Source organism: Ochlerotatus camptorhynchus, unplaced genomic scaffold (genome assembly GCF_037179485.1).
Source record: "Ochlerotatus camptorhynchus isolate MF236.1 unplaced genomic scaffold, CSIRO-AGI_Acam_v1.1 ptg000265l, whole genome shotgun sequence".
Classification (NCBI taxonomy): Eukaryota; Metazoa; Arthropoda; class Insecta; order Diptera; family Culicidae; genus Ochlerotatus; species Ochlerotatus camptorhynchus.
Window position 1 is genome coordinate 1,340,857 of NW_027040755.1, and position 16,472 is coordinate 1,357,328.

The window sequence follows — 16,472 nt, forward strand, 5'->3', positions numbered from 1 at the left end:
AACCCATTCCATTTGCTCAAGCCACATTTGATTTTTTACGAAAATACCCATCGAAATCCATCAAATTTCGAACTAATTCCTAAATAGGCAGAAACGGGTTTGGCCTCATTTCCATGAACGAGTATGGAACCCATCGGAAAAAGGACCACATTATTCAATCATCCCGTTTTGTTCGAGGCCAAAAATATGCAAATGGTACATCGAATAAATCCTTCTGTTATCGGCAAAGTCAGTTTAATGAGAAACTTCCGACAGCCCTTTTTCGCTTCATACTGTTATCCAATCATAATTCCTGATTTCCAATTTCAATCTCTTTCTCACGCACCTAATAAGACCGTATTGTATAGCAACAACCCCGTTGCTCTCCCTCCTCGGTTTTCATTGATTATACACAATTTCTTCCTCTCATTACTCACCATATTGAATGCGAGTGACAGAAATCCAGCGCGGAGATGATTTGCCGGAAGAACTTCCGCGCCTCCTTTGGCGTAAGGCGGCCCTTCTTCACCAGATAATCGAACAGCTCACCACCGGAAACGTGCTCCAGCACCAGATATCTGCGAAATTGTATCATTTTATTTTCTTCTTCTGGGCAATCATTTTATTTAATTTATTTTTTCACACACAGATACACTAGCAACAAAATAATCACAAATGTTCGCCTGCTTTTGTTTCTTCGCGGAAAAGCAACCAACCCAACAATGGGATCCATAATCACACGCCATGGCGAAAACACAAACAGAAGGCACTTTTTTGCTGCATTATTGATTGATTTTTCAATATTTAATTTTTCGTGCTTTCGCTGGCGCACACAGTCTGGCCTTCCGCAGAGTCGTCCTGCTGCCGTATATGTTCTATTGTAGTATCGTGTTGTGTATGGTGTGCTTCGAGAAACAATCGAAGTAGGCTCATAATTGCGAAAGATGAACCAGTTCGTTAATCCTAGCAAGCCTTCTCCGCACGCGAAGCCTCGTCACGGAAAGGCAAGGACTACTAGATCAGAATGGGTTTCGATTTAGAGGATGTTTAAACTTACAAATATTTCCGATTTTCATAAACATCCGTCAGGCCAAGGACGTGTGGGTGGTCAATTAGTTTCATTATAGCTATTTCTCGTTCCACCTGGTCGGCGGATGTTTTTTGTGTGTGTTATTCATGTGTTAGTCGTCGACGTTTCATGGTTGATGTGAAGAAGTTGGGTTGTTGATGTTGTCGAGCGTACCGTATAGTTGCGAGTGGGTTGAATGAAATTTTATCAGAATGAAAAAAAGAGAGAGAGAATGAGGACAAAGATAAAGAAAGGATAATAAGTAAGTTAATTAAAATGTGTTCGACTTTTTTGTTATGTATAGGAAAATGCTTATTGGACGGTAATTACTTTCATCAGCACTGATTCACTGAGCTTTTCTCGGTTGATAATTTTAATTGCTACTTTTTTAGCGGTGACACAATGCACTCCTAATTTCACGAGGCCTGTAAAGAGGAATCGATAAGGAACGAAAAGTAAGACGATGGCTGCTTCCATGCACTTTGACGTTAATTTGAGAGGACTTGTGGAGTACGATCCTCTTACCAGTTTGACCTTTCCCCAGCGTTCGTTCCAGACGATATGGCCCCACATATTGATGGGCCTCGTTGGATGGGGTACTATTTTCCTTTTGCACTTCTCTGCTCATTTTTTTTCTAGATACAGATCTTAGTTGGCCGTTTTCAAATCGCTTAACCAGCCTCCCACGATGGTATTCCCTTTCTACGAAATAGCTTTCTGAAACTAGTCACGAATTTCACCGCTTTTCTTCTTAGCTTTCAACTATAACCACACGGAATATTTGACTTCATTGATGAACACTAACAGTCGAGAAACATCGGAAAATCTTCCACACCGTGATCAATGACTGCCAAATCCTGGGATTTCCAACATCTTGCAACTATTTTGTATCCTTTCAGCTCGAGTCGTACTTTAAAACTCTTCAAAACACTCGTATTCAATGTCTTGAATCCTCCACCTTATTTGAAAAATCAATATTCCTACGTGTGAGGAGAACTGTCGGAGCGCCGAGAGCCGAGCACCGCGAACTCGTGAAGGGGCAGAGTCCTCCTTCTGCACTGTATTGTGCACTTTTTGCCTTGTGATTTTCCTTTTTCCCGATTCCGTCTGCCAACACACAACCTTCCAATCAGTGATCAATCGTGTTGGAAGAAACCAATTATCACACTTTTAACACTGAGGAGAAACGCACTTTCCCAAATTTTCGCACTTTTCCCAGAGAAAAAGACAACCCGACCGACCGTACGCGACGGGATTCTCGGCTAGGATTAGCTTAGCAAAGTTTCAATGGCGATTTCCACCAACCACCAGCAGAGCAGCCAGTATTGACATATTCCAGCTAAAGAGAACAACCCCCCTGCTTCGTTCGTGGTGAGAAAGAGAGAAATCGCTGCCGAGAGTGAATGTGTTGGTGTTCTGCGGAGATTGACAGGCGGCGAATTTCCTTTATTTCCCGACGACCGATTCCGTGCACTCGTCCTCGTCGTTGTTGCTCTCGGGCGCTACTGAGCGAAAAACCCATCATCGAGCGAATCCACTATCCTACTCGAAAGGATGTAATTGTGCACAGCGTATGTGCGCTGTGTATGCAATCCTCCCTCAACCCCCTTCGTGACATGACGTGGGAATGTGTGAGTGCGAGAGTGAGTGAATTTGCAAGTGAGCAATGAGTCACCTCGTATATCCTGATTCGCAGTGGTTTCGGATTGGGTGTTGTGTAAGTAGGCATAGGAGTGGAGTAATTTACGTCAAATATGAAAGCATGCGTTTTCCTCGAGTTTGCCAACCAAGGAATCCATCGTAATTTTTCTGGCAGGTAGGTAGTTTGTTTTTGTCGAAACGTGGAAGAGTTGCCAATTAAGGAGTATTTTTTTTTTTTTTTGAAAGGTCTCGGTTGTCATACATATTGTTTATGGGAACTACAGTTCTTTCGTTTGCAAGTTGCTTTTGATTGAGTGATTTATTGAAAGACACCTTCATCAAAACTTTGCGTTGCGTTAGAAAACAGTATTCTTCTCTAACGAAAATTGACAAGTCATACGTCTAACATAGTAGTAGTAGCAGTGTCGCATAATCTAATCACAATTTTTGCAAATAGTGCTGGAGGGGCCGGCAGGGCTGAATACGGATCAAAACTAGCATAACTCTTAACACTAAAATGATCCCGGAACTAACACTCATCCATTGCACTTTTAGTTATATATTAGTTTTATTTTCCTACTAATTTATCTATGCTTCTTTCTATTGTTTGGATCAAGTACAACTAATACTAATCTACCTTTATGTATGCTTTACTCCCTTTTAACCCATTATCTTTATGAATGGCGAATCATATGGAGCTGGAACTCAAAGAAATAACATGATTTAAATGGACTAAGGAGAAGGAATAGAATTACTTCGAACAGGATATCAAACAAATTCAGGACCAATCCATTTGAGACCAGAAATCAGCAAGGCATATACTCGGAGAGGTATTTGATAATTAATCAAAAAGTGGTAAGTTAAAATCATAATGGAGCCAAGGATCATGAGAGGTACCTGAGTACCTGGTGGGCGACGACTCGTTGAATTCAAATCTGCGCTGGACGAAGTAACCGTCTTCATTGGTCTCGGTCCTGAACCAATCGCTTCCAGTCGCCTTGGGCGTTCAAAGACCTAATGTCCTCCTCAACTGCACAAAGCCAACGCGTGCGTGGCCTACCCCGAGGCCGACGTCCTCTTCCGGGTTCCCTGCTCAATATTGACTTCGCTAGACGCTCTTCCGGCACATGCCCAGCCCACTGTAGCCTGTCGTGTTTTATAAGCTTCACAATATCCATGCCGTTATGTACTTGAAACAACTCGTGATTCATGCGACGCCGCAAGATGCCATTTTCCAGTTTACCGCCGAGTATTGTTCGCAGCACTTTACGCTTGAAGACACCGAAAGCTCGCCGATCGGCCTCTTTTAATGCCCACGATTCGTGGCTTAAAGGGCTACCGGCAGAATCAACGTCTTGTACATCGCGAATTTCGTTTTCGTACGCAAGCTGCGGGACTTCAGCTGGTTACGCAACCCGTAGAAAGCCCTGTTCGCGGCTGCCATCTAGCACCACTTCACTACCAACACCACTATTGCTCCTACGCTTTCTACCGGCGACCATGTACTTCGTTTTGGTAGAATTTATCGTGAGAACAATCCTCGCTGTCTCCCTCTTAAAAGGCGCGAACGCCTCTTCCACTGCTCTACGGTCGATTCCGATGATGTCGATGTCGTCCGCAAAACCAAGGAGCATGTGCGACTTTGTGATGATGGTACCGTTCCTCTGCACGCCAGCTCTCCTAATCGCTCCTTCGTGGGCGATGTTGAATAGCAAGTTCGAAAGAGCATCTCCCTGCTTCAACCCATCTAAGGTCACGAACGAGGCCGAAATTTCGTCTGCAACCCGTACACATGATTTCGAACCATCCAGCGTTGTACGAATCAGCCTAATTAGTTTCGTCGGAAAACCGTTTTCTTGCATTATCTGCCATAGCTCGTTTCTCTTTACTGAATCGTACGCTGCCTTGAAATCTATGAACAGATGATAAGTCTGCAAGTTGTATTCCCGGAACTTCTCAAGGGTTTGACGCAGGGTAAACATTTGATCCGTCGTTGATCGACCCTCACGAAAACCAGCCTGGTATTCGCCGACGAAGGATTCCTCAAGCGGTCTCAATCTGTTGATCAGAACACGTGATAATATTTTGTACGCCGAATTCAGAAGCGTGATTCCTCTGTAATTGGCGCACTCCAGTCTGTGTCCCTTTTTGTAGAGGGGACAAACGAGACCATCCAACCAACTAGCTGGCAATTCTTCCTCCTCCCATATCTTGAGCAGTATACGGTGGATCATCTGGTGCAGCTGCTCACTTCCGTGTTTGAGAAGTTCGGTCGGGAGCTCGTCCTTCCCCGCAGCCTTACTATTTTTCAGCTCTCGTATCGCCTTTTTCACCTCTTCTAGCGTTGGTGGTTCCACAGCTTGACCATCGTCGTCGATGTGTGTTCTGTTTGTAGATGCTCTCTCGTTCTTTCCGTTCAGCAACGTCTCGAAGTACTCCTTCCACCTGGCAGCCACCATCGTTTTACCTGTCAACAGATTACCTTCACGGTCATAGCACATGGCGGGAGACGGCGCTGTCTTACTCCTCACGCCATTGAGAGTTGCGTAAAACCTTCGCATATCATTCTGCTCCATACTTTCTTGCGCCTCAGCAATAACGCGTTCCTCGTACTGCCTTTTTTTCCTGCGATGGGTTCGTTTCTCGGCTGACCTTGCTACCCTGTACCGCTCTCTGTTCTGACGGGTACCAGACACCAACATCCGGCTTCTGGCGACGTTCTTCTCCTTTGTCATTCGCTGGCACTCCTTGTCAAACCACCCGAGAGGTAATTATCAATTAGTATAAATAACCATACTATCCTATAATTGATATTACTATTTTTATATATCAATGAAATTAGTCATAACAGAGTAACAGAAAGTGTTTAAAAACAGATGGGGAAGTACAATAGACACAAGTTGACACAATACATAAGACAAGTTGGGGTTAACTTAATACACAATACACAATACACAAGACAAAATGACAAAATAAGTGACGGCAGAAGACAAGACTGGTACAAAAATCAACCTGGAAAAAAAACAAGAATGTGCAATTATATTATCAAAACTATTTGGATCAACACAAAACCAAAAGTGACCAAAAGGGGAACCATAGCCTAGGAACGCCTGTGTGTTGATTTAAAATAGAGGCTCATAGAAGTAAAATTTATCAATAAAAGGGGTCCAGTGTAGAGTTTAAGCAAGTGTATGCTGCCACTGTTCAAAAATTGTATCTTAATTTTAGAATTTATTTTAAAAAAAAAACCCCGATTTCAATAATTTGCATAATGAATTGTTGATATTGGAGTTAAATATCTAATATTTATTAGGTATTTAATGAAGCAGCAAAACTAATCTCGTAGTCTTACGTCAACATAGCGGTCGTGCTTTGGACGTAACCCTTAACTTTGTCGTTTTCATTAAGCATTTATTAGGTAAACCCCTACAAGGTCAATGAGATCAACCCGAATTTGAGTTCAGTTTACTCATAAAACGGAAAAGTGCATGAACTCAGCGGATGAGTAAATTTCAGGTGTTTCCAGGAAAAATCCCGAATATGAGTAAAGTAAAGATTGGATTATCTCAGTCTATTGGTACTAAAGGGTGATACGGTCAAAATTTGGTCAATATCAACTTGACATATTTCTTTCAATTTTGCATTTAAAAAACCTGAACACCCCTCATTTTGAAGGTGTGTGGGTGTAGAATGTTGCTCCTATTTTGATTTTGGAACTCACTCTTCAGTTGTCAAAATGCCGTCCAAGCAAGAAGAGCAGCGTATCAAAATTTTGCTCGCGCATCGCGAAAATCCGAGCTACTCGCACGCAAAGTTGGCAAAATCGCTAACAGTTGCCAAATCAACCGTTACAAATGTAATTAAAGTGTTTGGGGAACGTTTGTCGACAGCCAGGAAGTCTGGATCGGGGGGAAATCGAAAACCGGAAGCCGCTGAGACGACAAAGAGAGTTGCCGGTAGTTTCAAGCGAAACCCTAACCTCTCTCTCCGAGATGTCGCAAATAAGCTGGGTGTATCGTCTACAACCGTGCATCGAGCCAAAAAACGAGCCGGACTATCGACTTACAAGAAGGTAGTGACTCCAAATCGCGATGATAAACAAAATACGACGGCCAAAGCGCGATCCCGGAGGCTGTACACGACGATGCTGACGAAGTTTGACTGCGTGGTAATGGACGACGAAACCTACGTCAAAGCCGACTACAAGCAGCTTCCGGGACAGGAGTTTTATACGGCAAAAGGAAGGGGAAAGGTAGCAGATGTTTTCAAGCACATGAAACTGTCAAAGTTCGCAAAGAAATATCTGGTTTGGCAAGCCATCTGTACCTGTGGCTTGAAAAGCAGCATTTTCATAGCTTCCGGGACTGTCAACCAAGAAATTTACGTGAAAGAGTGTTTGAATAAACGTCTGCTGCCTTTCCTGAAGAAACACGGTTGTTCCGTACTGTTTTGGCCGGATTTGGCATCTTGCCATTACGGTAAAAAGGCCATGGAGTGGTACGCCGCCAACAACGTGCAGGTGGTTCCCAAGGACAAGAACCCTCCCAACACGCCAGAGCTCCGCCCAATTGAGAAATACTGGGCTATTGTCAAGCGGAACCTAAAGAAGACCAAAAAAACTGCTAATGGCGAGCATCAGTTCAAGGCAAACTGGCTTTCTGCGGCGAAGAAGGTGGACAAGGTGGCTGTACAAAATCTGATGGCAGGGGTCAAGGCCCGGCAATTCGGATTTGGAAAAGCGGAAGCCTAACTGAATATTTTTCCTGAATTTTATACTAATTGAACTTGAAAAAGAAATTTAATTTGATTTTTTAAATAAACGATTTCACCGATTTACACGCGTTTTCCCTTGACCAAATTTTGACCGTATCACCCTTTACTCCTAGACTGAGTAAAATTTTCGTCAGTGTTCCTTATTTTCCGGTAGATTTGTTGAGGTTTTCTACAAGAAAACATGAGACAAATTTACTCACGGCTGAGATCCTTCACTTTTTGCGAGTTCCTTCTCTAAACTTTGTGTTTCTTGTGATGTTTGTCGTACACACCGTTCATTTGTTGGTTTACTGTCGTCTGCACCAATAGGCTGAGTGAATCCAATCTCTTCTTTTATCATATTCGGAAATTTTTCCCGGACAAACCTGGAAAAGCCTGGAAAAACGTGAGGCAAATTTACTCATCACTGAGTTTCTGCACTTTATGTGATATATGAGTAAACTAAACTCAAATTCGGGTCGTTCTCATTGGTAGTGTGGGATTTTTTGTGAAAAACTTTCAACCTGCATTTCTATAAAGCAGCATTTTTTTTTTCATATCTTTATTAAGGAGACTTTCAGCCGTTGGCTGGCTCGTCTCCGAATAAAGCAGCATGGCAACTCAACCAAGAAACCCGGTGAAAAGACGCAATTTTATTTTCACTAGGAAAAACCGGGAAAATCTGGAATTCCTGCTGTCAACTTTACCCTACATTTTCGGTAGGGATTATCCTCACAGCGGTGGTCGTATTCGTACACACACACACACTCAGAAGTTTGGGAAGTCATGTAGGGTGGGTGGTGTACATCCTTCCCTTTAGAATTTTATACGTTTCTAGTAAAATGTGTACATATACACCTCGCGTCTACGTGAGTACTACCCTACTGACTTAACAAATGGTTTGCAAAAGGGAGAAAAATTCTCTCCCGCTGCCGCCGACGACGACGAATGGACGGACTGTCACTTCCACTTCTATGCGCATGCATTTTCCGGCTTCCGAAAGCATGATAGGTGAGTGAATCTCGTGGGTGACTGCGATGAGTGCCCGAGCGCGTTGATGTATTTGTGTAGCTGCGAAGGGTGCAATGTCAGTTTTGAAAGAACAGGCAAAACAGGAAGGATGATTCATACTTTGAACGGTCGTTGGGGGGGAAATTACAATGGAGGTTCGTCACAGTTTGTCGTAAGGCAGAGATGAAATGCAAAACCAGTTTGTGGGGTTTAATGGTTTCGATTAATGTTTTGTTATTTTCCATTTATTTGTTTAGGTTGAATGATTGATGCGGGCGTTTTAAATGTTGTTGTGTTGGTCTTTTGTTGGTAATTCATTTTCTGTTGATATGTTTAGTCGTCAGCTTCAATCGGTGGATTTGTACGTTCTATTATCTCTTCATTTTTGTCAGTTTGTCATATGGAAACAAAATCCAGGAATGCTTGTGTTGGAATGTAAATGTATTTCAGTTTTTAAAATCCAATCATCTTCAAAATTACTTTCCAAATTTAAATTGAATCGAAGTTATTCTACCGAATGCCACAAAAGTCGTTGGGGTTATTGGGTTCCTGGCCATTGTGGAATTGAAGGTTAGCCAGGCTAGGATCTTCTGAACAATTCATAGGACCAGAATAATTATGTGGAATGTCTGTTTATTCTCTTAAAATGGAACAACACTTCCATTGCTAAGGCGTATTTTTTTCTGGATAAGCAGGCAGGTCATTCTTAGTGGAGCAACTATTAACTATTAAAAAGCAACAAGGACTAAGATGTGTTCCTATGATTACTTGAAAATCGTGTTCCCCTAGTTTGAAGCTGTCTGAACTAGGAGTCGGGGGGAGATCTTATACCAGTAACGCACCACGAAAAGGTGATCTATCAGCGTACTGGTCACCTCAAAAATAATCTCTAGACTATTCTAAGAAAAACTTCAAATGAATTTTCTGACAAATTTAGATGAGAGAATGAGAATTTATGCGAATTTTAATTAGAATTATCATAAAAAATCAAAGGGGATCTTATAATGAATTCCATGAATTTTGTGAAGTGTTCTACAGATAATTTCGCTCCACGTTCCCGACCAGGTACAATTTCCTCGGTTGTTAACAACGGTCAGCAAAGAACAAATTCTACATTCGTACCCGTCGGTACAATTATCACCCCTGCTTCAAATTTTTCATCTATACCTACACCCCTCGCTGCTAACAATGTTCAGCGAGTTAATAAAGCTACCTATGCTGCTATTGCACCGGGTAGAAATCAAAATACTAACCAACGTATTTCTAACGCAAATTTGGAATGATCGTCTTGATGGACCCTGTGGTGGCGTTGCCATCATTGTTCATAGACGAATCAAACATAAAATTCTTTCTTCATTTGAAACCAAAGTTTTTGAAACATTGGGTGTTTCTGTTGAAACAAAATTTGGACAACTTACTTACGTTTATAGCTGCCTATTTGCCATTCCAATGCGTAGGCCAGCAAAAGAATTTTCTCAAAGGTGACCTTCAGAAACTTACCCGTCATAGGTCTAAATTCTTCATTATTGGTGATTTTAATGCAAAACACCGCTCATGGAAGAATGCTCAAAGTAATTCCAATGGTAATATTCAGTTTGGTGATTGTTCTGCAGGTTATTACACTATTCAATATCCAAGCAGCCCAACATGCTTTTCTTCAGCAAGAAATCCCTCAACTATTGATTTGGTCTTAACTGATTCATGTCAACTTTGTAGCCAATTGGTTACCCATGCTGACTTCGGTTCTGATCACCTTCTAGTAACGTTTGAAATATCCCAAGAAATAATTTCTAATCCCAACAGCTCTACTTTCAATTACCATAGGGCTGATTGGGAGCAATATCGAACATTTATGGAATATAACTTCGATCCAAACATTCCTTTGCAAACCAAAGATGAAATTAATTATGCTCTTGAATCTCTGACTACTTCTATAGTTGAAGCAAAAGCTGCCTCAGTACCAAAATGCGAGGTTAAATTCGATTCAATTATAATAGACGACGATCTTCAGCTCTTGATCCGTCTTAAAAATGTCCGTAGGAGACAATATCAAAGAACACGTGATCCTGCCATGAAAGTTTTCTGACAGGATTTGCAAAAACAAATTAAAAAGCGATTCTCTGCCCTGAGGAACAAAACTTTTAAAAATAATATTTCTAAATTAGACCCGAGTTCCAAACCCTTTTGGAAACTCACAAAAATTTTGAAAAAACCTCAAAAGCCTATTCCAGCGCTTAAAGAAGGTGGTAAAATTTTGATCACAAATTTTGGAAAAGCTCAGAAACTTGCTAAGCAATTCGAGAGTTCCCATAATTTCAGTTGCTCGGGATTATCTGACTATTTTCTCTCGGGAATATATTTTTATTCCTGGGGAACTGATTTGGACAAAGTAAGGTCTATAACTAAAAAGTTTCATAATATAAAAGCTCCAGGTGATGATGGAATTTTCTACATCCTCATCAAAAAACTCCCAGAGAGTACCTTGTCATTCTTGGTAAAATTATTTAACAGATGTTTCCATTTGACATACTTTCCTGATAAATGGAAAAATCCAATTTTGAAGCCGGATAAAAATCCAGCTGAAGCTTCTAGCTACCGTCCAATAAGTTTGCTTTCTTCAATAAGTAAACTTTTTGAAAAGATAATGTTAAATAGAATGATGCTTCACATTAATACAAACTCAATTTTTGCAGATGAGCAGTTTGGATTTCGCCATGGGCATTCAACTACTCATCAACTGCTAAGAGTTACCCATTTAATTCGTTCAAACAAATCTAAAGGCTACTCAACTGGAGTTGGTCTTCTAGATATAGTAAAAGCATTCGACATTATATTATGAAATTAGTTCAAAATTATTTAACTGACAGAACTCTGCAGGTAAATTATCAAAATTCCAAATCTAATCGACTACCTGTTAGAGCAGGAGTTCCTCAGGGTAGCATTCTTGGGCCTATATTGTATAACATTTTCACTTCGGACCTCCCTGATTTGCCTCAGGGTTGCCACAAATCTTTGTTCGCTGATGACACAGGTATTTCCGCTAAAGGAAGAAGTCTTCGTGTTATTTGCAGCAGACTGCAGAAAAGTTTAGATATTTTCTCTTCTTATTTACAAAAATGGAAGATTTCTCCCAACGCTTCCAAAACTCAACTTATAATATTTCCACATAAGCCTAGAGCTTCGTTTTTGAAACCTAGTAGTAGTCACATAGTCACTACCCAAGTAACAATTAGGGGTTTATGAGGGTTCTGAAGACTATGAATTAGACTTGTAGCATGCTTTAAAACCGTGATAAAACTTGCAATGTTACTTGGGTATGAACGGAGTTCCAATTTCCTGGTCAAGCCAAGTGAAATATCTTGGATTAATACTTGACCAAAAATTAACTTTTAAAGATCACATTGAGGGCATTCAAGCCAAATGTAACAAATATATAAAATGTTTGTATTCTCTTATAAGCAGGAAATCCAAAGTTTGCCTGACGAATAAACATCTAATATTTAAATAAGTTTTTAGACCGGCCATGCTTTACGCTGTGCCAGGAAAAAAGGCACTTCAAAGGATTCAGAACAAAGTTCTGAAAATGATTTTGAAGTTGCCTTCCTCCCTACAGTACTACCGAGGTACATAGAATTTCGAATGTTGAAACTTTAGAACAAATGTCCAACAAAATAATTAATAATTTAAGGCAAAAATTGTTGTAATCCTTAATTGCAACGATTAATTCCCTTTATATTTAGAAAATATTTAGATTTAGTTTTTAGTTTTAAGATTTCAATTGTTCACTTCTACTTTCTTGTGCCCATCAACATAGGGAGAGATTGAAATATGTATAAGTTGAGATGAATTACTGTACTGAAACTAATGTTCTGCCCGACAACAACTCAGCAGCACGAGACTCCTTGAACTGTGTCTCAGAGTCGGCGCACTACTGGGCAAACTGGAGGGGCTACGCGGATGAAAAGGCACTCAAGCTTTCAATTAAACTAAAACACAACGCGGATCAATTTAAACACTGTATTTCTGCAATTACCCATAGTGTGGATTGTGTGGTGTTGTGTTCGATTTTCTTGGCACATACCCTTGATGACGATGGTGACTACGACGACTGCAGACCAGCGAGCGCTCGCTGTGGTTCCGGAAAGATCCTTAAAGGCCGATCTTGTCGGCAAGATGGCGGTACCACCGCTCGGTGAAATTGCGGTACAATTCCGGCAATGGCGGACGAAGCGAGGCTGACCGAACGTCGGCCGTAGTGCGATGGCGGGTTGGTTTTACCGGGCTGGTATAGCGGTTTGTGGAGATGGTTCCGATGCACAGGCGCTTCCTTCTGACGAAGCCGGTCGACGACGGCAAGGCCGCCCTCTGTCGAACCGGGAAGGGAAATTCTCCTTGGCGTTTAGGGCCTTCAGCCCGAGAACAATATCCTTTACGGTTGGGTCAAGGTAACTCAATGTCACCTAGACCGTAGCGTGCAATGGCGGTCCTTGACTCGCCAACCAGAAAACCATTTGATTGGTTGAAAAGAAAGGTCCTGAATCAGCTGAATTGGTGATTTCCACTGCACCTTGATTCACTACTCGCACTGTTTTCTGTTAACATGTATTCCACAGACACTTCTGGTCTACACGCTCGCCTGAGATAAAGTGCACGATGGCCGTTCTCTAAGCATCGTAGAACCCTTCAGCTCATCACCCGTGACTCCGTGTCACCATTTTGCCGCGGCCATGCGCGCCTTATTCAGCAGTCGGCCGTTAAGCATGGCCGTGTCGTCTGCCCAGTGGGTTTCACCGCAAGTGTTACACAAGTTTATTTGAATGCTCGATCACATGGTGCATATTTAAAATATTGTATTGAACCTTTGTAACAGAACGGTTACAGTACCATGAGTTAAAATTCTTTTAAGCAATCGCATATAGCCCAAGTAACATTTTAAGTTTTATGCAATACTACAAAACTACTATAAAACAACATTCATAAAACCCTGATCAAGACTGCTTTGCCATTGATGCATCCACCAAAACCTCATTGATGCTAGGATCTAGTATGAAAATCATTAAATCGATTTATCTCCGTTAATATGGCTCTAATCGAGATTTGGAGCGTTATTTGGTGTCAAAAAAAAAAAAAATTTCCTCAAAAAACATGTCCCAACCCATTTTTTCAGGCTGGCGGGTATGGAAATCTTTAAATCGATTTATCTCCGTTAATATGGCTCTAATCGAGATTTGAAGCGTTTTTAGGAGTCAAAATAAAATTTTCTCAAAAAACATGTCCCAACCCATTATTTTCAGGCTGGCGGGTTGAAAAGCTTTCTTTATTGAATTCAGAAATCATTATGGCTACTAAATTTAAAGAATTCGAACATGTATGGGTAAAAGCGCAAGTAGCAGATGAAACTCATGTCTTTGCTTCGGTATACTTTCCTCCGAACAATGCTCATAAGGACACGTATGATAAGTTTTTTGGAAAAGCGGAAGAATTTTTGTCTAGTTTACCCCCTGAAGTAAAAGTACATATATATGGGGACTTTACCCAACGCAATGTTGATTTTATTTCTGATATGGACAATGAAAGCATCTTACTTCCAGTCGTTGGGGAAAATGAAACACTCCATTTCATTTTTGACAAAATTGCAAATTTAGGACTCTATCAAATTAACCACGTGAAAAATCAACAAAATTGTTATTTAGACCTTTTATTAACAAATACTTATGAAGATTTCTGTGTGACTGAATCGTTAAGTCCCATATGAAGAAATGAAATGTTTCACACAGCAATAGAATATTCTCTATTCGTTCACATAAATGAAAGAACCAACGACTGCGAATTTGATGAAATCTTTGATTACAATTCAGCAAATTATGATATCATTAGAAATAGATTGAACATTGTCGATTGGCAAGCAATATTAAGAACTGCAGGATATGTCACTGGAATCCGGAAACTTTCCTAAAATATGGAAAAACTCGTTTTTAGTGCCTATCTTTAAATCGGGCAAAAAATCCGACATACGTAATTATCGTGGTATAGCCATTATCTCTTGCATTCCTAAGCTTTTCGAGGCGATTGTGAATGAAAAACTCTTTCTTCAAATTAAAAACACAATAACTACTATGCAACATGGCTTCTTCAATCACAACAACTACGAATTTGCTCGAATTAATTGATTATTCCTTGAATGCAATGGATAACGGAAACCATGTAGAAGTGTTGTATACAGATTTCAGCAAAGCGTTTGATCAAATTGACATACCCATGCTTCTTTTTAAACTTCAAAAAATGGGAATTCATTACGCACTCCTCAAGTGGCTTGAATCATATTTAACTGACCGCCATCAAATAGTAAAATACAAAGGAAAGACATCAAATCCTGTTGATGTCACTTCTGGAGTTCCTCAAGGCTCCCATTTAGGACCGCTTTTATTTATTCTCTTCGTCAATGACATATCTTTCATTATTAAGAAATTGAAAGTTTTAATCTATGCTGACGACATTAAACTTTTTATGGAAATTTATCTCCTAAATAGAGATAATAATAATAATAATAATAATTTTTATGGAAATAAAAGATGCCAAAGACATCATCACATTCAAAGAGGAAATACAGATATTCCATACTTGGTGCCAAAAAAGCCTGCTACAATTAAATATAAAAAAATGTAACTCAATTACCATTAGTAGAAAACGAACCCTACCCGATATAACAATCACTTTAGGAAACCATATCGTAGAAAAGTGTGATAGAGTCAGGGATCTAGGTGTTATTTTGGACTCAAAACTTACTTTCACCGATCATTATAACACAATTAATATTTGTATATCATTATATTTTTCCAAAAAAATTATTTCATTTTAATTTTTTGATCTTTGAAATCGGCCCGTGGTAGAAAAGGTATGGATTTAAGAAAAAAGTCGTTTTTAAAAAAATCAAATTTTTTGACCACCCATGGAAACATTCTTACGAATTTTTTAGAACCCCTTTATCGTTTTGCTATGGAATGGCTGAATTATCATTAATATCATTTCTTCATTAAGTCGACAATCTGTGAAGAAACAACGCAAAGTCTCTATCGCCTTTCATGCCTTTCGGATAAAAATAATTAACTAGAGCCGTAGATTTTCATTCTCGATTTTTTTCTTTTTTGTACAAGCCAATAAAACATGGTATTCCGTTTTCTTGCACTTTATCGTTTTCGTATAAAATAAAATTTCACAAAATTGCTAAATATACTGTGGATTACGTCGCGTCTCCATTATTATCAAATTATTCCAACTGATACCGCCCCTCGGGGAGTGCTGTGTTATTTTTTTTAATTTAGATTTTCGTTTCATGCTAACATTGCGCTTCGCAACTTTTTTCACAATTCAATTTATTTCATTTGCTCTCACTTTGTGACACGTGTGCTGTTTTTTTTCTTTGTTTTGCGGTGTGTGGTAAATATATCATCATTATTAATGGTTTAGACAAAAAATATCGACATTTGATTTTTGCTTTTTTGGATTCTTCTTTTAGCTTTTACAACAAGCGTTCACATTTTATGTTCTATTATTTGGTGCCTGTCATTTCTTGCTGCTGCTGTTGCTTGTGCTTTTGATAGGGGATTTTTCTGCTAGTTTCGATGGTGGCTGTTGCGATAGGGATGAAAGGGAAGGTGATGCCCTGGCTGGTAATTTGGTGGCATAGCTGCCACAAGCGGTTGGTGGTTTTGAGTTCGGTTTTGAGCTGCCAACAGTTTTCATCGGCGATGCACTGTTGCTATTATTGCTACAACTACTAGTGGCTTGTGATATGGCAGAGGCTTTTGATGGGGCAATTCTTTTCGGTGAAGGCTTTGGTGATGAATCTGGGGTGGATTTGGGGGTAGATTTCGGTGACCTTAGGCTAACACGGCGACTGACTCCGGGTGAAGGACTAGCTGATGGAGGACTGGCACCGAGATAGATGGCCGATCCGGTACCGCTGGTTAAATCGACCCGTGAACCATGGATGGACGGTGGAGCAGAACCTATTGTGGGG

The 16,472-nt window shown here is 40.3% G+C and overlaps 2 protein-coding genes across 4 annotated transcripts in view; both read right to left on the reverse strand.

Annotated features, from left to right (window-relative positions):
- The window catches only part of sff (sugar-free frosting), a 36,058-nt gene extending 33,536 nt beyond the window's left edge, over positions 1-2,522 (reverse strand). Inside the window, exons 1-4 of the mRNA XM_065227021.1 lie at positions 1,574-2,522; positions 1,379-1,473; positions 1,037-1,122; positions 417-557 (exon numbers count right to left, since the gene is read on the reverse strand). Of these exons, the coding sequence (XP_065083093.1) occupies positions 417-557; positions 1,037-1,122; positions 1,379-1,473; positions 1,574-1,676 (425 nt within the window). The 5' untranslated portion in view covers positions 1,677-2,522. The remainder of the gene's footprint in view (positions 1-416; positions 558-1,036; positions 1,123-1,378; positions 1,474-1,573) is intronic.
- A 13,063-nt stretch (positions 2,523-15,585) lies between these two features.
- The window catches only part of LOC135705309 (mucin-2), a 35,434-nt gene continuing 34,547 nt past the window's right edge, over positions 15,586-16,472 (reverse strand). For all 3 annotated transcript variants that reach the window (XM_065226977.1, XM_065226976.1, XM_065226978.1), the window contains one exon: positions 15,586-16,461. In XM_065226977.1, coding sequence (XP_065083049.1) covers positions 16,016-16,461 — 446 coding nt within the window. In that variant the 3' untranslated portion in view covers positions 15,586-16,015. The remainder of the gene's footprint in view (positions 16,462-16,472) is intronic.